This window comes from Emys orbicularis, chromosome 21, assembly GCF_028017835.1.
Source record: "Emys orbicularis isolate rEmyOrb1 chromosome 21, rEmyOrb1.hap1, whole genome shotgun sequence".
In the NCBI taxonomy this organism is placed as follows: domain Eukaryota; kingdom Metazoa; phylum Chordata; order Testudines; family Emydidae; genus Emys; species Emys orbicularis.
The window spans coordinates 5,523,220-5,543,586 of record NC_088703.1 but is presented as its reverse complement, the minus strand read 5'-3'; the positions used below and the strand labels follow the sequence as shown (position 1 = coordinate 5,543,586).

Sequence of the window (20,367 nt, the reverse complement as noted above, 5' to 3'; positions counted from 1 at the left end):
GCTGGGCTGGGGGGAGCAGGGGGTAGATAGGTATCCCATGGGGGCAGGGGGGCAGGCTGGGGTTCCTGTGGGGTGACAGGGCATCCAGGCCTGGGTGGTGCCAGGGAGGGGCTGGGGGTATCTGGGTGGGAGGATGTTAGACTGGGGCAGTGGGGTGGCCTGGGCTTTCATGGGGGGGCTAGGGATTGTGTGGGGCAGGGTGCTAATTAGTCTCCTCGTTAGCAGCCAGAGCAGAGAGCCCCAGGACCTCCTGGGCCGGGGAGACGGAGCTGCCCTCTCACCCATCCAGCCCTGGGCACAGACACCTTGGCAGGGGCATCGACCCGCTCTCGGCTGGGAACGGCTCACGCGCCGGGTGCCCCCGTCGCCATGGCCAGCCGCGCAGGGGAGGGCAGCAACGCCCGCATGAGCATCGCCTCCCAGTTCTTCACCCAGGAGGAGGGCAGCGGCACAGACAGCATGACCACCTCGGAGAGGGTGCGTGGTGTGGGGAACAGTCAGTGAAGGCTGAACGGTCAAGTGGGCTGGGAGTCAGGCCCTGGTCCCTTTTAGCCCTAAACCAGGGACAAGAGAGGTGGCTCTGATCTGGCCCCAGGTCTTGCACATTAGCAGCCCAGGGGTTGGGGGAATGGGATACAGGGCCTTTCCCCTCTAGGGGTCACCACTCCCAGAGCAGGGGGAGCAGCTGGCTCCTGGGTGTTGGGACTGGGATAAGGCCTTTCCCTGTAGGGAGCACCGGCTCTATTCCAACCCCAGGGCAGGGGGAGTGGCTGGCACCGGGGTTTGTGGAACAGGTTACAGTCTGTTCACCTCTCTTGCTAATTACAGTCCAGTTTCGAAGCGTATCGTGAAGGGCTAAATGTTGGGGCCACGTGACATGCCCCTCAGTGATCCTTCTGTACAGAGTGTTTACTGGCTGTGTCTGGTTCTTGCGAGGCAGCGTAGTCCGGGGGCAGGGCACCGGTCTGGGACTTGGCAGACCTGGCGTCTATCCCGGCTCTGCCGCTGCCCCACTGGGTGACCTTTGGCACATCCCTTCCTCTCCCTGGGCCTGGTTCCCCTCCCGCCTTTTGCCTGTCTTGTCTGCACGGCTTTTATCCCAGGGTCACTAACGCAGGGGCGGGATGGGTTACTTTTCCTGGTATATTGCACTGGTGCAACCCTGGTGTGGACTCAGTTACTCTGGCATCAAAGTACCTTATCCTAGAATTCCCCTTCCCCATACCAATATAAGCACCTTTACACTGGTACAGCGGCATCCACGCTGGAGGGAAACTAGACTGGTGTGGGTAGCCTAGTACAATGAGCACCTGATCTCAGGGGCTCTAGGCACTACCATAATGCTAGTGGGGTGGGTGTCCGTCACCAGGGCAGCTGTCACCATTCGTCGCGTACCCCTCCCGAGCTACCCGTGTGTAGCCCCTCTGTACCGGGCAGGACTTCTAACTTCGTTGCCGTCTCTGCTTGTGGTGCTGCTTTGTGCCGCATGAGCGGTTAACTTAGGACTGTCCTAAGCTCCCAGCCTAGCTTGGCCCTTGGGTGTTGCCTCCTTCGTCAGTTTACTCTGTCTTGCAAGATATTCCTCGGAGCCAGGCCAGTCTTCAATTCCTTTGTGCCTCCTCTCTCTGCAGGTGGTGGATCTGTTAAACCAAGCTGCCCTGATCAGCAACGACTCTAAAATCAACCTCCTCAAACAGGTGAGCGGCTCCTCCCTGCAGCAGTGGGATGACAGCGGGCTGGAATGCAGGGAGCTGGGAAGAGCTGTACAGGGGCACGAGGCCCCGTGCCTGCCTGTCGAAGGTGTAGCCAGCAGGGCCAGGGTCAAATAGCATCCGCTTTTCTTTCATGCCCCCCAGATTCCTCCCCGGCCTTCTCCTAAGGACCCACACCTTCCCCATCTCTCTAGCCATTGGCCCCTCTCTGGCTTCCCCGGGATTCTCTGATTCCACCTGGCACCTTGCAGGGACAGGACCTGCTGCTGGGCTCACTTGGCTCTGTGCGGAGCTCCTTGGTGTTGCAGAAACACTGGACAGCGGCTGGGTCCATGGGGCAGGGTGCTGCGCTGGGGGGAGGCAGATGGGCGATGGCTGATGCTGCAAACCCCTCCATCTGCCTGGGTCTCACCCCCTGCCGTTCCGCTTTCCCCACAGGTCCAGGAGTTAATTATAAACAAGGACCCCACGCTGCTGGATAACTTCCTGGATGTGAGTAGCCCTGGGCGCCACGTTGGGGTGCCGGGGACTCCTCTGAAAACAGCCTTTCCTGACTCTCCTTGTGCCCATAGCAAGGGCCGGTGCAGTACCGCTGGCGCTGCAGGCCTTTCACTCAGCGGCCCCCCCACCCTCTGACGGCTGAGAGGTGGAGAACTCCTCGGATTGACACAGAGCATTAACTGCCTGCTCAGCGGGCCTATGGTGGTGGGGGGGTTTGAGGTATGAGCGGCTGCCTAAAGGCTGCCTGGGTTTCCAGCTGGAGCCCCAGACGCCCCTCAAGCCTGCCGTGTCCTGGGCAGTGCCAGGGCTGGCGGCTTAGACTGCTCAGTGTCAAACACAGGCCCGTGGAGTGTGAATATTCTCACCTGGGCCTAACCTAAAGCTTTCCGCAGCCGCCTCCCTGCCCTGACTCAGGGCAGCCTAGCTCTGCCCTGCCCTGGCTCCCTTCCCCCTCTCGGCCTGCTCTGCTGGGCAGCTGGGGCCGGCCCTGACCACCTGCCTTTCCGGCTGCAGGAGATCATCGCCTTCCAGGCAGACAAATCCATCGAGGTGCGGAAGTTTGTCATCGGCTTCATAGAAGAGGCCTGGTAAGGACGGATTTGCTGCTGCCTCCCAGAGCCCCTGGGTGTAATTCTCCTTCTCCTAGAGCTTCCAAGCCCTCAGGGTGCTACAGGTCTGTACAGCACCTAGTTGGGAGCCCCAGCCAGCCAGCTCCTGCCCCACGCCCCACAGGCGGCAGCCGCTGGGACTCTCCCATCCCGCTCCCTACAGCATCCCCTGCTGGGAGGGACTGAGTCTGGGAGCTCCCTTCAGCCAGCATAGGAGCGTCCCAGCAGCAGCCTGCAGAAGGGAAGTCGGCTACCTACGGACCGGAGGGACTGGGCTTTTGCCTGGGGGGTGGCGTCCGGGGCAGGGCAGGCGCTTATCCCTTGTCTCCAGCTAAGATCCCTGTTGTGAGCAGGGCCTGGTGGCTGCGAAGAGTCAGGACTCCTGGGTTCTATTCCCAGCTGTGGGAGGGGAATGGAGTCAAGTGGTGAGGGCAGGGGGGCTGGGAACCAGGACTCCTGGGTTCTATGCCTTGATCTGCCATTGACTCCCTGTGTGACCTTGGCAAGTCCCTCCCCCGCCTCAGTTTCCCCACCTGTACAAGGGGTGAGGTTTCCGTAGAAGCCAATTGCTCTGGTCCAGGATGAGGGTCTGGTTGCTGCAGTAGCTGCTTGCCCCACCTCCAGCCAGCGCTGTCTGTCTCCCCCCTGAGTTTGCTGTCTCTCCCCCGCCCCCAGCAAACGGGACATCGAGCTGCTGCTGAAGCTCATCGCGAACCTGAACATGCTGCTGAAGGATGAGAATGTCAACGTGGTGAAGAAGGCCATCCTCGCCATGACCCAGCTCTACAAGGTGGCGCTGCAGGTGAGTGCCCCTCAGCCAGCCTGCGCAGCCCACGTCTCTCCCAGCAGGGGGCGCTGTCTGTCGGGGGAACTCCCGGTTACTGCAGCCCCGGCCTCTCCCAGCAGGGGGCGCTTCAGGGCACTGGCTGTGGGGGGGGGGCTCCCAGCTACTGCAGCCCTGGCCTCTCCCAGCAGGGGGCACTGCAGGGCGCTGGCTGGGGGCGGAGCTCCTGGCTACTCCAGCAGGAGGCGCTGTGGAGAATGGGATGGGGCACTGGGTGTGGGGAGAGCGCCTGGCTACTCCAGGCCTGGCCTCTCCCCGCAGGGGGTGCTGTGCTCGGCAGCCGGCCTCGTCAGTGCTCAGTGGCCGGCCTCGGCGCTCACCCCTCCCTTCTGGCTCCCGGCAGTGGATGGTGAAGTCCAAGGTCATCAACGACCTGCAGGAGGCCTGCTGGGAGATGGTGTCGGCCATGGCCAGCGACATCATCCTGCTGCTGGACTCGGACAACGACGGCATCCGCACCCACGCCATCAAGTTCGTGGAGGGGCTGATCATCACGCTGTCGCCCCGCATGCCCGACTCGGACGTGCCCAAGCGCCACGAGAACGACATCAGCCTCGACCGCATCCCCAAGGACCACCCCTACATCAAACACAGTGAGTGGGGGCCCAGCCGGACTCTAGAAGCCGGGTCGGGTGACCCGCTGCCAAGGCAGCCAGGGGGTGCTGTTGGCATGCGGCCCCCTCACCCCAACAGCCTTCCCCCACCCCTAACCTGCCTTCCCCACGTGGCCCCTGGCTTGTGGCCTGTGCCATGACCCCGCCTGCTCCTGCCTTTCAGATGTGCTGTGGGAGGAGGGCAAGGCGGCCCTGGAGCAGCTGCTGAAGTTCATGGTGCACCCGGCCATCTCCAGCATCAACCTCACAGCGGCGCTGGGCTCCCTGGCCTCCATCGCCCGCCAGCGGCCCATGTTCATGGCCGAGGTGATCCAGGCCTACGAGACCCTGCACGGTAAGCGCTGCCCCCTCCCCGGCCGGGCTCCGCCTCGGAGACTCCCTCCCTGGCCTGAGCTGCTGGGCCCGGCACTCGGCCGGGGGCTTCCCTGGGCCCTCTCCGGGGCCTCAGCCAGGGAGCCCAAAGGGCTTTGTGTGTGTTAATGAACGAAATCCCAATGCTTGTCCTGACTCCCAGCCGCACCCCCCCCTCCCTGTCCAGGAATAGAACCCAGGGGTCCTGCCCCTCCCACGCTTTGCACCCCACTCCTTACCCAGGAGTCCTGACCCTCAGCCCCTCCCTCGCCTTGCACCCCACTCCCTACCCAGAGCCAGGACGAGAACCCAGGAGTCCTGACCCTCAGCCCCTCCCTCGCCTTGCACCCCACTCCCTACCCAGAGCCAGGACGAGAACCCAGGAGTCCTGACTCTCAGCCCCTCCCTCGCCCTGCACCCCACTCCCTACCCAAAGCCAGACCCCAGGCTTAGCCCAAGCCTCCGTCCTACAGCGGGTCCCTTCTAGGGCAGCCCCCCTCCCGCGTACCTGACGCCCCTTCCATGTCGCCCTCCTGCCAGCCAACCTGCCGCCGACACTGGCTAAGTCCCAGGTGAGCAGCGTCCGCAAGAACCTGAAGCTGCACCTGCTGAGCGTGCTGAAGCACCCCTCGTCCTTCGAGTTCCAGGCGCAGATCACCACCCTGCTGGTGGACCTGGGCACCCAGCAGGCCGAGATCACCCGCAGCATGCCCAGCCTGAAGGAGCCGCGCAAGCGCCCGCGGGACGAGAGCGACCCGGCCCTGAAGAAGATGAAGATGGGTGAGGGGGCGGGGCGGGCCTCGCTCTGCTGGGAGGCCCCATTTAGCAGCAACCGTTCCTGGGGGTGGGGTGCCATGGGAGATCGGGTGTAGGTGGCTGAGAGCTTGTCCCAGTTCCCAGAGGGAGGTGATCAAGGGAACAGCTCAGTTACTCCAGTCCCAGCCTCTTCCAGCAGGGGGCGCTGTGGGGGGAGCTCCTGGCTACTCCAGTCCCAGCAGGGGGCACTGTGAGGGCATGGGAGCACTGGCGTCCCAGACATCATCTGAATTGGGCCCCTGGGTGCAGCCTTCACAGCAAAGTCAGGGATCCAGAGGCGTGGAGCAGCCAGTAGTTTCTAAGGCAGTGAAATCCCTCCCCAGGGCTGGGTAAGGTTGGCAGGGGGCAGCGTGTGGGGCGGAAGCTGCCTCCCTTCTGCTGGGGCCTTACCAGCTGTGGACCCTAAGGTGCCGGTCCCCGGGGCTGCCGGGAAGGGTGTAGCTCTGTGTGCACATGGCATCTGCCAGGAGCCTGCCCTCCGCTGCCAGGCCTGGGATGGGGATGGCGCCAGCCCTGGCTGTCTGGGGCTGGCAGTGCCCCTCGACTCTAACCCCAGGCTCTCTGGCACAGAGCCACCTCTCGGGGAGGATGACGAGGATAAGGACCTGGAGCAAGCGGCCGCGCCACCGCCCAAGCCCTCTGCCCAGACCAGCACCCATTCGGACACGGACATCACGGCCGAGTTCCTGCAGCCCCTGCTGACGCCGGACAACGTGGCCAATCTGGTGGGTGAGGTTGGGCCCTGGCTCGGTGCTGGCGGGTCCCCGGGCCCCCTGAAATGCACACACACTCCCCCCCCCCCCCCCACGCTTAGACACGCTGCCGGGGGATGGGTGTGTTGGGCTGCAACTGCCAGGCCTTGAGCAGCGGCTCCTGTTCCAGCTCACAAGCCAAAGAGTGTCAGGCCTGCTGGATGGGAGACCTGTGGGGAAATCCAGGGGGTTCAGGGCATGGGACAGCTCAGCAGGGGGCGCTATCCCCTCACAGTCAGTGCCATGGAGCATGGGGTCGCTGGGCTGCAGGGCGGTTGGGCGGGGGCTCAGCAGGGGGCGCTCTCCCTGAAGTGTGGTCTCTAACCTGCTGGCCTGGTGGGAAGCTGGGGAGGCCTCGCTGCTGGAAACAGCTCTTGGCCTCAGCAGGCTGGGGAGGGGCTGGGCCTAGAGTGCAGGGCCTGGGGCCCGTAAGAGCAGCGCCCTCTGCAGGGCGTCCCCCGGCGGGCTGCGTTATGGCCATGTCCTGCCTCTCCTGCCCCAGGTGCTGATCAGCATGGTGTACCTGCCCGACACCATGCCCGCCTCCTTCCAAGCCACCTACACCCCCGTGGAGTCGGCCGGCACAGACGCCCAGATCAAGCATCTCGCCCGCCTGATGGCCACCCAGATGACGGCCGCAGGGCTTGGGCCAGGTACGTCTGCTGGGGGGAGTGGGGGGCTCCCTTGTAGCACAGGTAGAGCTCTGGGGGAAGGGGAGCTAATGTCGGGGAGACCTCAGACTCGTGCCACCTCCCCTGCTTCCCCAGCCTTCAGGAGCCCTCCCCGTCCACAAGATGCCTCGCTTCCTGCTGGGGGTGAGTGCTTTCCGGGGGGGGGGCTGAAGGTTGGGATTGAGGGGTGCAGGCAGAGCTGGGGGGAAGCCCAGGGCTGGGCTAGCAGGGGGCTGCGGATTGGGATTGAGGGGTGCCGGAAGAGCTGGGGGCATGGAACCCTAGGGCTGGGCTGGCAGGGGGCTGCGGGTCGGAAGTGAGGGGCACTGGCTGAGCTGTGGGGGGAACCCAGGGCTGGGCTAGCAGGGGGCTGCGGGTCAGGAGTGAGGAGTGCCGACAGAGCTGGGGGGAAGCCCAGGGCTGGGCTAGCAGGGGGCTGCGGATTGGGAGTGAGGGGTGTCGGCAGAGCTGAGGGTAGCTGAAGCTCTTGTTTCCCGGCTCCACTCTCCTTCCCTTGGGGCTGGTGCCCGGGGACCGAATGGCTCTGCCTGGCCTCGCGTGGGCACCGTGAGTGAGACGGCTCCTTGGCACAGGCTCCTCTCCCCGTCCCCCAGGCGTGGAGCACACCAAGCTGCTGAAGGAGGAGCCGAAGGAGGAGAAGCTGGCGAAGCCCGAGAGTGTGCTGATCAAACGGCGCCTGTCCTCGCTGTCCCAGGGCCAGGCCATCTCCGTGCTGGGGGCACAGGGCTGCGTCACTATCCTCCTGGAGCAAGAGGCCCCCCAAGCCAAGCGGCGTCCGGAGCCCATCATCCCGGCCACCCAGCCCAGGTGAGGCCTTTTCGGGGGAGGGCGCTCAGGGTCCGTGCTGAGCCCGGGGTTTATAGTCTCCCGGGAGGTACCCCAAGAGGTCGCGCCCTTTCCAGGGCTGCCTGGCGGCACTGCAGATACTAACAGGCACTGATCCCCGATGGGATAAAACCTCTCTGAGCAGGAGTCTGCCCGTCAGACTGGCTGGGCAGAGCTCCCGGCGGGCAGCAGGGGGTGCTGCCGAAGAGCCAGCTTTGAGTCCCTGCACCAGAGCATCATAGAATCGTAGGCCCGGGAGGGACCTTGAGAGGGCAACAAGGACCACGTAATAACTCGCCCGCCCCTGCCAGCTGTTCGTCCAACCTGCTCTTAAAAACCTCCAGGGACTGAGATTCCAACCCTCCCTGGGCTTAGCTACCCCGACAGGATCTTGTTCCTAATGTCTGACCTAAACCGCCCTGGCTGCAATTTAAGCCCGTTGCTTCTTGTCCTATTCTGAGAGGTTAACGAGAACAATTTTCACCCTCCTCCTTGTAACAACCTTTTATGTACTTGAAACTGTTATCATGGCCCCGCTCAGTCTTCTCTTCTCCAGACTAAACAAACCCAATTCATTCAGTTTTCCCTCATAGCTCATGTTTTCTAGACCTTTCATCATTTTTGTTACTCTTCTCTGGACTCTCCAATTTCTCCACATCTTCCCTGAAATGTGGCGCCCAGAACTGGACACAATACTTCAGTTGAGGCGTAATTAGCGCGGAGTAGAGCGGAAGAATTGCTTCTCGTGTCTTGCTTACAACACTCCTGCTAATACATCCCAGAATGATGTTTGCTTTTTTTGCAACAGCGTTACACTGTTGACTCTATGGCCTCCAGATCCCTTTCCGCAGTACTCCTTCCTAGGCAGTCATTTCCCATTTTGTAGGTGTGCAACTGATTGCTCCTTCCCAAGTGGAGTACTTTGCATTTGTCCTTATTGAATTTCATCTTATTTCCTTCAGACCATTTCTCCAGTTTGTCCAGATCATTTTGAATTTTAATCCTCTCCTCCAAAGCACTTGCAACCCCTCCCAGCTTGGTATCGTCCGCAAACTTTATAAGTGTCCTCTCTATGCCATTATCTAAATCACTGATGAAGATATTGAACAGAACCGGACCCAGAACCGATCCCTGCGGGACTCCACTCCATGTGCCCTTCCAGTTTGACTGTGAACCACCAATACCATTGGGAGGGCTGTAGGTCAGCGAAGAGGCGCGGAGGTTATGGCACTTTGTCCTGGCGGGAGCCATGCCAGGCTCCTGTGGGGTCCCTCACGGGATCTCTCTATGTCCCCATTGTTAACACACCTCTCTGCCCCCTCCAGTCCGTTGTCCTCTGGCTGCCAAGCCCTGTTGAGTTCCTGGTCCTGCTGCCGTTAACGCTCGGGCGCTGATTTTTCCCAGTCCCCCATGACGTATGTTGAGTCCAGCCAGCTCTTGATGGCACGTTCCCACTGCCCAGACGCCTGGGCCCTTCCCGCTTTGCTCAGTGGGTAGTGCTGCCAAGCCGAACGGGTAATCTGAGGCGTGGGTGGTTTGTGAGAGCGTTACAAACCATGCCCGCCTCCGGCGCTGAGCCGCGCTCTAATTCCCCGCTCCAGGCTGGCAGGCGCCGGCGGGCGCAAGAAGGTTTTCCGCCTGAGCGACGCGATCAAGCCGCTGACGGACGTGCAGATGGAGAAGCTGAAGCTGGGAGCCGTGAAGCGGATCCTGTGCTCAGAGAGAGCCGTCGCCTGCAGCGGGGCGGCCCAGGTAGGCACCGGCTCGGCCGCAGCGGGGCAGGGCCTGGGTACCGTCCGTGCCTGACCCTCCCCTTCTCTCGTCCCCAGGCCCGTGTCAAGATCCTCTCGTCCCTGGTGACCCACTTCAACATGCCCCTGAAGAGCGAGGTCTTGTCCTTCATCCTGGACGACATCCGCAACCGGCTGGACCTGGCCTTCGCCTGGCTGTACCAGGAGTACAACGCCTACCTGAGCACGTACCCGTCCGGCTCCCTGGACAGCTACGACGAGTGCCTCATCGGCCTGCTCTCCGGCCTGCAGGAGAAGCCAGACCAGAAGGATGGGTGAGTGGCCCCGCTGTGGGGGAGGAGCTGAGAGGTGAAGTCTTCCCGGCCTGGGTCACTGGTCTGGACCCAGACTAGCCTGGGTGAGGGACACACGCTTGGGGTGAGCTTAGCCTGTGCCATGAGCTGTGACCCTGCTGGGATGTCAGTGCTGTGAGCTTCCTCCCAGCAGTGCCTAGCTCGGGCTCCAGCGCTGCGAGCTTCCTCCCAGCGGTGTCTGCGGCAGCTAGGGCTCCATCAGCGTGACCAGCCGGGATTCCTGCAGCGTAACTAACGCTCCTGCTGGGACCAGCTCCCTGCCGTGTCGTGGGACTGCCAGCCTGGCCTTCCCCGCCATGCTAGGAAGGGTTTCCAGGGGGCAGATGTCCCCATCACGCAGCAGTGAGCAGCCTCACTCCATCCCAGCAGGGGGGCGCAAGGGCTCTGGAGCCGGCACTCTCAGCTGGAGACATCTGCCTGCACTTTCTGTCCTAAGCATCCTGGATAATGTCATGGGGCAGGGGTTCTCTCCCTTTTCCGGCCCTGGCCCACCCCAGAGGTGGCTGCATCTCAGGGGCAGGCGAAGGGCCCCTTTTCAAAGGGAACCTGGGGGCTGCAGCCCGGTGGTGATGGTCTGTGTGTGTGCCCCCTGCAGGATCTTCACCAAGGTGGTGCTGGAAGCCCCGCTCATCACAGAGAGCGCCCTGGAGGTGATCCGCAAGTACTGCGAGGATGAGGTGGGTTCGAGGAGCAGGGAGGGGAGAGCGGCTATTAAAGAGGCACCACCCTTGCCCAAGAAGATTCTAACCGACCCCACTGATCCCTCTTGCAGGGGGGCAGGGCGGGGCTGGCATCTCCCCGTCACATGGTGTGTGCACCCAGTATCTGCGGGCAGGCTCCTGTGGTTCCCGCCCCACCGCCCACGTCCCTCGCCTGGCACTTGCCTGTCCGCATTAGATCAAGCTCCTCCGGCTGAATGCATGGAGCCGAGTCCCAAGCCTGTGCGGGGGGGGGGGGGGGGGGTGCCAAGCCGAGCCCCTGCGGGACCATCTGCTCACTGGGGTCGTTTGTCGCAGAGCCGCACCTACCTGGGGATGTCCACCCTCCGGGACCTGATCTTCAAGCGCCCGTCCAGGCAGTTCCAGTATCTGCACGTGCTGCTGGACCTCAGCTCCCATGAGAAGGACAAGGTGCGTCAGGCAGCCGGGGGCCGGTGTCTTGTGGTATTGTCCAGCCCCTCTGTGCATTCATTCAGCCCGGCTCGTCCCCCCAGATACTGCCTCAGGCCAAGGACCCGCCGCCCTGGCCGCGAAGTCTCAGGAATCCTGCCAGTGAGACCCATAACTCAGCTCCTCACTGCTCCCCCAGTGTCCTGAGCGAGACGGAGGGTTCCTAGTGTCGTCCTAGCCAGATCCCAGTCTGTCCCTGCCTGGAGCGCTCGTGTGGCATTGCTGTGTAGCTGTCTTCAGCTGCCCCCTGCCCCAGAGGTGGCCGCCCCTCAGTGCTGGGTGAGCGCTCCCCTCACACGCCGCGTCTGCCCCGCAGGTCCGCCAGCAGGCGATCCTCTTCATCAAGCGCATGTATGAGAAGGACCAGCTGCGGGAGTACGTGGAGAAGTTTGCGCTGAACTACCTACAGCTCCTGGTGCACCCCAACCCCCCGTCTGTGCTCTTTGGTGCCGACAAGGACACGGGTAACAAGGCGGGGCCATGCGTGGGGTGGGGACAACCAGTGAACGTAGGCTGCTGTCCCTGGGGGGCAGTCCTCAGTGTCACTAGTTGGTGGGTCAGATCTCCCCTACAGCGCTGGGCTGCGGCACCAGTCGTGTGGGGATCCCCCAGCCTGGTGCTGGTGACTGCTGCCTGCTCGGTGATCAGAGGAAGGAGACCTGTGCTCGTAGCCGCGGGGAATTCCAGGGCATCTCAGGCCCATGGCTGGGTTCTGCCCGCGAGGCGGCATTGCCGTGGTTAGCGCTCCAACCCCGCTGTGCTGGTAGCCGTCTGCTGCTTCCACAGCCGAGGATCCGAGAGCCCCTCCTTAGAGTTGCTGGCCCCTTCCTGCAGTCTGAGCCCGTCCCTCGGCTCCCTGCTGGACTGTTGCCCTGGGTGCAGGCTGGCTCCGGAGGTCGGGGCGGCCGCTGCGCTTCCCCTGGTTCTCCAGCTGCGGTTGTTCGCTGGGAGCCCCACGACCGATCTCCCTCCCTTGTCGTGCAGAGGTGGCTGCTCCCTGGACCGAGGAGACGGTGAAGCAGTGTCTGTACCTGTACCTGGCCCTGCTGCCGCAGAACCACAAGCTGATCCACGAGCTGGCGTCCGTCTACACGGAGGCCATCGCTGACATCAAGCGCACCGTGCTGCGGGTCATCGAGCAGCCGGTGAGCACGCCGGGAAAGGCTCTGCGGGGACCCCCTGCAGCGGTACAGGGCTGTCTGTGCAGGTGGGACAGCGAACTGTGGCCACTGCAAGGCCGACCCCAAAGCAGGGCTGGAGACTGAATTCCAAGCTAGGCTCTTGGGGCAGGGGCCATCTTCATGCTGTTTGTACAGCCCCTAGCACCGTGGGGGGCTGCTCCGTGACCGGGACTCCTAGATGCTCCCGTAATACACCTAATAGCAAAGCAAAAGTACAGTGCCTCGCACAGTGGGGTCCTGGCTGAGTGTGGTTCCTAGGCGCTACCGTAATACACCTAATAATGATGCAGGCAGATGGGTCACACTTTCTATTAAGGTTCAGGTTAGAAATAAAGGGTTAATGGATGATTGACGGCTGGCTTAAAGCTGGGTTGATCAGCTGTTCTGGAGTCCAGAAATCCCCAGCTGGAAGGGGCCTCAGGAGCTCATCAAGCCCAGCCCCCTGCGCTGAGGCCGGGCCAAGTAAGCCTAGACCAGCCCTGACGGGTTCGTCCAGCCTGAGCTTAAAATCCTCTCTGGACGGGGATCCCACAGCCTCCCTGGGAAGCCTGTTCCAGGGCCGAGCTCCCCTGAGCGTTGGAAAGTTTTTGTCCTAATATCTCACCTCGCTCTCCCTCGCTGCAGATTAAGCCCATTGCTTCTTGTTCTCCATGTCCACTGAAGGTAGGACGATCGATCCCCGTCCTCTGTATACCAGCCCTTAACGAATTTGACGACTGTTTTCCACTCCCTGCTCAGGTTTCTTTTCTCAAGGCTAAACGTGCCCAGTTTTTTTTTAACCTTTCCTCCTCGGCCAGGTTTTCGAAACCTTGGATCGTTTCTCTTGCTCTTCTCTGGACTCCCTCCAGTTTGTCCACCTCTTTCCTGAAATGCGGCGCCCAGAACTGGACCCCGTTCTCCAGCTGGGGCCTTCCCCGGTGCCGAGTACAGCGGGGCAGTGACGCCCCGTGTCTTTCCTGCGACGCTTCTGTGAATACACCCAGAACAATGTTCGCCTTTTTCACGGCTGCATCAAATTCTTGGCTCACGTTCAATGTGCGATCCGCTCTACTGCCCAGCTCCTTCTCAGCAGTACAACTCCCTAGTCATTCCCCATTTTGTAGCTGAGAGTTTGATTTTTCCTTCCTAGGTGCAGTACTTTGCACTTGTCTTGATGGAATTTCTTCTAGCTGAATTCTAACCCTCTCCTCCAAAGTGCTTGCACCCCTCCCAGCTCGGTGTCAGCTGCAGGTTTTATAATCCCACTCTCCACTCCGTTCTCTGGCTCAGCAATGAAAATACTGAAGGGTAGCGGACCCAAGACCGACTCCTGTGGGACCCCGATAGATACGTCCTCTCAGTTGGGCAGCGAACCATTGATAGCGGCGCTTTGTGCCCCCACCTTATAGCAATTCCATGTCGAGCGCATTTCCCTAGTTTGCTTCTGAGACTGTCAGGTGGGGCTGTCAAACCTGACTAAAATCAAGCTGCATCCTGTTTGCTTTCCCCTACCTGTGAGATCAGTACCCCTGTTGGAGGAGGCAATGTTCTGGACAAATCCATGCTGGCCATTCCAGACTGCTCCTGACCATGGCTCAGAGCCATCTCTGGTGGGCAGCCCGCCTGGGGTCTGTGATCTGCTTGCAGCCTCTGTCCATCCCCCTTTGCCTTTTCTGAACAGAACCTAAAGCAGGAGCATCCCGTGCAGACTCCAGCCTCTGGCGGGGAAGGTACAAATGAAGAGCATAACCTGGCCATGCTGCACGGATTGGGTTAGCCGTCTGCTGGGGTCCCAGGAGTGTGGGGGTTTGGGGTACTCGGCTGCGCTCCCCTGGCTGGGTTCCCTTGGGGCTTGGCTGGGGGGTGAGGCACGGCCGTGTTGCGCGTGCTGACTCGGCCCAGTTGGTTCCTTTCCCCCGCGATCCGTGGTGATGCTCCTCTGAGGCTGCCTCTTCCTTCTCTCCCCCTCCTTGCCCAGATCCGTGGGATGGGGATGAACTCCCCAGAGCTGCTGCTGCTGGTGGAGAACTGCCCCAAAGGGGCCGAGACCCTGGTGACCCGGTGCCTGCACAGCTTGACGGATAAAGGTATCAGTGCCCCGCCCCACACCGCCACTGTTACCCCCCCCCCAGCGGGCACTGCCCTCTAGATGGGTGGGCATTCGGAGGGCTAGAGCAGGGCTGTTGGCCTTTCTCCCTGGCTGGCTGTCCTGCCCTGTGCCTGCGTTTCCCCTCAAATGGGAATGTTGCTTCCCCAAGCGTTACACTTACACCCACCCACACACACCCACCCACACACACACACCCCGCTGGGCTCCCCCGGCTGCTCTCCAGCCCCTCCCCTGGCGCTGACCTGCCTTTGCTCTCGCAGTGCCCCCGTCTCCCGAGCTGGTGAAGCGAGTTCGCGATCTCTACCACAAGCGACTCCCGGACGTCCGGTTCCTCATCCCCGTCCTCAACGGCCTGGAGAAGGTAGGACCCCGTGGGGCCTGGCGGGCGCTGCTGAGCCAGGCAGGGCTCCTGGCATCTGGCCTGGCCCAGCTACTGCCACGGCTGGAGTGGGGGTAGTGGCTGGACAGCCACTGCCTAGGGGAGACTGTTCTTATGGGAGGCAGTGGACTCTAGTGGTTAGAGTGAGGGGTGGGGTCTAATGGACAGACCAGGGAGGGGGGCTGGGAGCCAGGGGGGCTGGGAGCCAGGACTCCTGGGTTCCATCCTCGGGGAGGGAGGTGGGGGGTCATCTTGTGATTAGAGTGGTGGGGGGGAGCTGGGAGCCAGGGCTCCTGGGGTCTAGTGGTTAGAGCAGGGTGGGGGGCTGGGAGCCAGGACTCCTGGGGTCTAGTGGTTAGAGTGGGATGGGGGACTGGGAGCCAGGACTCCTGGGGTCTAGTGGTTAGAGCAGGGTGAAGGGCTGGGAGCCAGGACTCCTGGGGTCTAGTGGTTAGAGTGGGATGGGGGACTGGGAGCCAGGACTCCTGGGGTCTAGTGGTTAGAGCAGGGTGAAGGGCTGGGAGCCAGGACTCCTGGGTTCCATTGGGAGTGGGGTCTAGTGGTAAGAATGGGGGGGATGGAGAGGTTGGGAGTCAGGACTCTTGGGTTCCATTGGGAGTGGGGTTTAGTGGTAAGAACAAAGGGGATGGGGAGGCTGGGAGCCAGGACTCCTGGATTCCGATCCTGGCTTTGTCACTGGCTCAGTGTGACCCTGAGTCCGTCCTGTCCCCTTGCCGTGCCTCAGTCTCCCCTGTGTTAAATAGGCCGGAGGGTTGTGTGGCATAACCGATATCTGCCAAGCTCTCCCTCTCCCTCCCCCAGAAAGAGGTGATCCAGGCTCTGCCCAAGCTCATCAAGCTGAACCCCATCGTGGTGAAGGAGGTGTTCAACCGCCTCTTGGGGACGCAGCACGGTAGGTGCCGAGCCGAGGGGCCGGGATTTCCCCGTTCTGCGGGGCCAGCTGCCGACGTGATGCTGGGAGATGGGCTGGCGCTGACGGACCCCGGGGGGCGGTGGGCAATGGTGCCATGACACTGAGTGGGAGGACAATTGGGGGTCAGTCCTCCCACATCCATTCCAGGCGGGGGTAGGAGCTTCACGGCCCAGCCAGGGAGAAGCCTGAGCCTGGGAAGTTTCAGGGGCCCCATCTCGTGTCTCTTGTGGGGAGCCTGGAGGAGAAACCGATCTGGGCAGAAGGGCCCTAGGCCGCCTAGCACAAGCCTCCCACTAGGCACAGTGGGTCTGCACAGACAGCCCGGCCTCCCAGCTCAGCCTCCCCCTCTCTGCCCTGTGCAGGCGAAGGGAATTCGGCCGTGTCCCCCCTGAACCCTGGGGAGCTGCTCATCGCCCTGCACAACATTGACTCCGCCAAGTGCGACATGAAATCCATCATCAAAGGTAAGGGGGTGCCGGAGGCCTGGGTGGACTCGGACAGTGAGGACAGCTGCGTCCGCTGGGCCAGCCCTTTGGCTGCCTGCGCCCCTGCCCTGCTCTCACTGTCCTGCCTCTTCCTCCTTCCTCTTGACTGGCAGCAGGCTGGCCCACGGGTGGGAGCCGGGACTCCTGGGTTCTCGTCTCGCGCCCACTGGCGACCTGCTCCCTTCTCTGCCCCTCCGTGTGTCTCAGCCACACCCCCAAATCCCCGGCGGCCTCGGCTGACATCATCTCTTTTTCCCACAGCCACCAACCTGTGTTTCGGGGAGAGGAACGTCTACACGTCGGAGGTGCTGGCCGTGGTGATGCAGCAGCTGATGGAGCAGAGCCCCCTGCCCATGCTGCTCATGAGGACGGTCATCCAGTCGCTGACCATGTACCCACGCCTGGGCGGCTTCGTCATGAACGTCCTGTCCCGCCTCATCATGAAGCAGGTGGGAACCCGGCCCTGCGGCGCCTCCTGCAGCCTGGCCAGGCAGCCTAGCACTGGGACCCCGGCACAAGCTAAGCTGGGTTGGGTTAGCCCCGGAAATCCCAGGGCTTCTAAGGAGTTTATGGAGGGGATGGTATGATGGGATAGCCTAATTTTGGCAATTAATTGATCTTTGACTATTAGCAGTAAATATGCCCGATGGCCTGGGATGGGACACCGGATAGGGTGGGATCTGAGTTACTACAGAGAATTCTTTCCTGGGTGCTGGCTGGTGAGTCTTGCCCACATGCTCAGGGTTTAGCTGATCGCCATATTTGGGGTCGGGAAGGAATTTTCCTCCGGGGCAGATTGGCAGAGGCCCTGGGGGTTTTTCACCTTCCTCTGCAGCGTGGGGCACAGGTCACTTGCTGGAAGATTCGTGCACCTCGAAGTCTTGATTTGAGGACTTCAGTAGCTCAGACATAGGTCAGGGGGTTGATACGGGAGTGGGTGGGTGAGATTCTGTGGCCTGCGTTGTGCAGGAGGCCAGACTAGAAGATCATAATGGTCCCTTCTGACCTTAAAGTCTACGAGTCTGAGTGGGGGGGATGATCCACTAGAGGGCGCTCTTCTTGCTGAGGCCCCGTTAAGCCAGTGCACTGGAACTAGGGGGCTCTGGTGCTGGCATTGTCATCTCCCGGCTGAGCCGTCACCCTAAGATCCCGTCGCTGGCTTCTGTTCAGTCCACTATCCTGGCCCGTTCCCCCTCTCCTTTCTTCGGCCTCCCTCAGCCCCACTCCTTGCACTTAGTCTGCACTTCCTGTCCTAAACTGCCGTGCACTGGTGGCATCTGGCTGTTGATCAGCCGCCAGGTTCCTCCCCAGAGGTGGCCGCATCCTAGCACCAAGGAAAGCGATTTTTCCGAAGTAGCTGGGGGAGGGGCAGCTCTTCACCTGTCCCCCCCCAGACAGCCCAGGTCTCCATTTCTCAACCCTGCTCCCCCTCGGGTGCGGGCTCCAGAGGTGCATGTGACACCGCCAGGCCTCTGCCCCGCTCCCTGCACACATTGCCCCCTTGCTCCTCCGCCAGCCGCCCTGGCTTTCAGCACTGCCTCTGGGTGGGCATCTCCCCAGCTCTGAAAGGGCTGCCGATGGGGATACGCATCCCCAGCAGAGGGACGCCTGGCTCATGCCCCAGCAACGCCCTGGCCAGAGCCAGGGTGACGCGCTGACACGTGGAGGGCTGGTTGAATTGGCTGCCCCTTGTGCCCACGTGTGGGTGTGGGGGGGAGGGCATAGTGGAAAGGCCCCTCTCCTAACCCTCCCCCTTCACCCTCCCAGGTTTGGAAGTACCCCAAAGTGTGGGAGGGCTTCATCAAATGCTGTCAGCGCACCAAGCCCCAGTCCTTCCAGGTCATCCTGCAGCTCCCTCCGCAGCAGCTCAGCGCCGTCTTCGAGAAGTGCCCCGAGCTGCGGGAGCCCCTGCTGGCCCACGTCCGCTCCTTCACCCCGCACCAGGTACTGGCCTGCCCCCTGGAGGGCGGGGGGGGGGGGGGGGAGTGTAACCTGGCGGGGGGGCGCAGGAGAGGGCACACAAGTGATGGTGGGGTGGGTATGCAGCTGCCCTTCCCTTTAATAATTAGGGACAGACTGCAGGGCCCCAGCATGCAGTGCGTCCCTTCAGTCTAACCAAGGTGGGGGTGTAGGGAACAGAGCTTCCTTTGGGGTTTGTTCTCACCCACTTCCCGCGCCCACTTCCAGCGCCCCCACCATCACCCTCCTGCCCCCCCTGGAGCCTGATGAAAGTTTGCTCCCTAGTGTGCTGGGCTCTGCCCCTGTTTGGCTGTGTCCCCCCAGCAGTGGGGCTCCCAGCTCTCCCCTAGGGGACACCGCTCCCCAGGTGCGGCTGTCAGCCCTTGCTCAGCCTTTAAACTCACCTGCTGCGACTAGTGACTGCTCCCCAGGACAGCTCTGTCCCCATCCCAGGGTAGGTCCTTACGGGCCGGCCAGTTCTCTCTCTAGTTGGGAGCTGGCTGTTCCCAGGGCAGGGGAGAGGCTGGAGCTCCGGACCCAGGACAGCGGGCACTGGGTGCCTCGACCCGTGCTCCCGCATGCCTCGCTCACCCGGCCCCTCTTTCCCCTCCCCACCCCGCACAGCAAGCGCACGTCCCCAACTCCACCATGACCATCCTGGAAGCCAGCAGCAAGCAGGAGGTGGAGGTGAAAGACTCCCAGCCACTGGAGGAGGTGAGCGGAGACGCCTGGGCTGGGAGGCTGGGAACCGGGCCGGGGAGGGAGTAAGCCAGTACCCGAAGGCACAGAACAGAGCCGTGGGCTCAGGGAGGTGCTGCGGGGGGACTCTCAGACCAGCCCCGTGGCTAATGCTCTGCTGCAGAGGCCCAGGGGAGCGGGGTCTCCAGCCCAGCCTCTCTGAGGGGAGTCCTTTGCTACCCCGACTCGATGGGATGGGGAGGGGTCCCTTCCCTGGCTGACCGTGCTTTGTCCCCGGGCAGGAGGAGTTGGAACCGGTGCCCCTCCTCCCACGCATGTCCCAAGACATGATCGCTCTGCGGCTGGCCCAGGAGAAGGCGCTCAAACGCCAGCTGGAGGAGGAGCAGAAACTGAAGCAGCCGGCCAGCCAGCCGCGCCCTGCCCACGCCCTGGCACCGCTGCCCGCCGAGGAGCCCATGGACTTCCGGGAGGAGGGTCCCGAGGTGGAAACGCCCACCATCTTCATCAGCATGCAGGAGGAAGAGGAGGGTTCAGGCGGAGACGGGTCCCTGTTGGACTCCAGCGTGGAGGGGCCCCTACCTGCGAAGGTACGTTCTGGGGGCGGACGGGCGCTTGGCAGAGCTCGTGCGTGGAGTCAGGGCTGCACCCAGCCAGGGTCCCATTAACCCCTCGCTGGCCTCAAAGCTTCCTACTTCTTCTTGGCCCCCAGTGTCCCCTAGCACAGAGGCGGGTACGGAGAGCTCTTCTGGCCACGAGAGGGCCCTCCCCAAACACTGCAGCATCAGGGGCCCTGCCCCATGGTGGTCAATGTGGCTCCCCTAGCAAACCCCTGTGCAGCCACTGACCCTGCCCTGGGGGCAGGGCTGCTCCAGCCCCACTGGTCTCATTGGCCAAAGGATGGAGCCAAGGCCCTGCCCAGTGCCTTTGGCCCCTCCCCTTCCTGCCTGAGGCTGGGAAACCAAGGCTGATGTAGCGATCTTGGAGAGGGGGGGCGGGGAGTGCCCCAGGATAAGTGAGGGGCAGTTGAAGAGATCCCAGGTGGGGATGACGTGATCCCCTCTTCAGGGTCGGGGTGGCAGTTAAAGCTAGAAGCCAGCTCAACAATGGGTCCCTTGGTTTGTCCGGCTGTGGGGCTGGGGTGTCTCCATTCATGAGGCGTCTTGTCTGCCCCCTTTCCCTGCCCCACACCAGGAAGCGAAGAGCAAGGAGGCGGGAGCCAGCAGCGCCGCTGACGAGGGAGCCGAGAGCAAGCCAGAGAGCCTCACGCCGGACGAGCCGGTGCCCAGCGGGCCCCAGCCCGTCAGCCAGCCGGAGGAGCTGCCAGAGCCGGGCGCGGAGCAGGAGCAGAAAGCAGAGAGCTGATGGGGCGGGGCAGTGCCAGCCCCTGCAGGGCAAAGATACTCTGGGGGGAGGGTGGGGAGGAGCAGAAACTGCACAGCTAATGGCCTGGATCTGGGTTAAATAAAGAATTGCTGTTCCTGGGCCCTTCTGCCTCCTTGTGTGCGTGGGGCGCGTCCCTCCCTCGGGCTGGGTTCATATCCCGGAGCAATCTCCCCCAGGAGAGAAGGGGGGGGGTCTGGTGGGGTGTGAGGGATGGGGGAGGGGGCAGTGGGTGGCAGCTGGTGGCGTGTAGGGGAGGGAGGATGGGGGAGG

The 20,367-nt window shown here is 62.5% G+C and overlaps 1 protein-coding gene across 2 annotated transcripts; it reads left to right on the top strand.

Annotated features, from left to right (window-relative positions):
• Window positions 1-369: 369 nt before the first annotated feature.
• On the top strand, window positions 370-20,190 carry SYMPK (symplekin scaffold protein). 2 transcript variants are annotated; one of them, XM_065420777.1, is made up of 26 exons: window positions 370-477; window positions 1,632-1,697; window positions 2,151-2,204; window positions 2,727-2,800; window positions 3,497-3,623; window positions 4,009-4,258; window positions 4,443-4,613; window positions 5,171-5,410; window positions 6,017-6,171; window positions 6,701-6,851; window positions 7,484-7,697; window positions 9,317-9,467; window positions 9,545-9,780; window positions 10,415-10,496; window positions 10,836-10,949; window positions 11,305-11,452; window positions 11,973-12,133; window positions 14,127-14,235; window positions 14,519-14,619; window positions 15,460-15,550; window positions 15,934-16,035; window positions 16,318-16,505; window positions 17,824-18,000; window positions 18,640-18,729; window positions 18,996-19,301; window positions 19,906-20,190. In XM_065420777.1, exons 1-26 carry the CDS (start codon window positions 370-372, stop codon window positions 20,074-20,076), a joined length of 3,837 nt encoding a protein of 1,278 aa, XP_065276849.1. In that variant the 3' UTR covers window positions 20,077-20,190. The 2 variants fall into 2 exon arrangements, with proteins under 2 accessions (XP_065276849.1, XP_065276848.1); XM_065420776.1 differs by having other exon boundaries at window positions 7,463-7,697.
• Window positions 20,191-20,367: the final 177 nt, after the last annotated feature.

What these genes read in the sequence shown, in the direction of transcription:
- SYMPK (XM_065420776.1), top strand. Translation starts at nt 370, where the DNA reads ATGGCCAGCCGCGCAGGGGAGGGCAGCAACGCCCGCATGAGCATCGCC. An exon ending in TCTACAAGGTGGCGCTGCAG is followed by an intron (nt 3,624 to 4,008) that starts GTGAGTGCCCCT and finishes GGCTCCCGGCAG; the next exon opens with TGGATGGTGAAGTCCAAGGT. An exon ending in GCAAGTACTGCGAGGATGAG is followed by an intron (nt 10,497 to 10,835) that starts GTGGGTTCGAGG and finishes CGTTTGTCGCAG; the next exon opens with AGCCGCACCTACCTGGGGAT.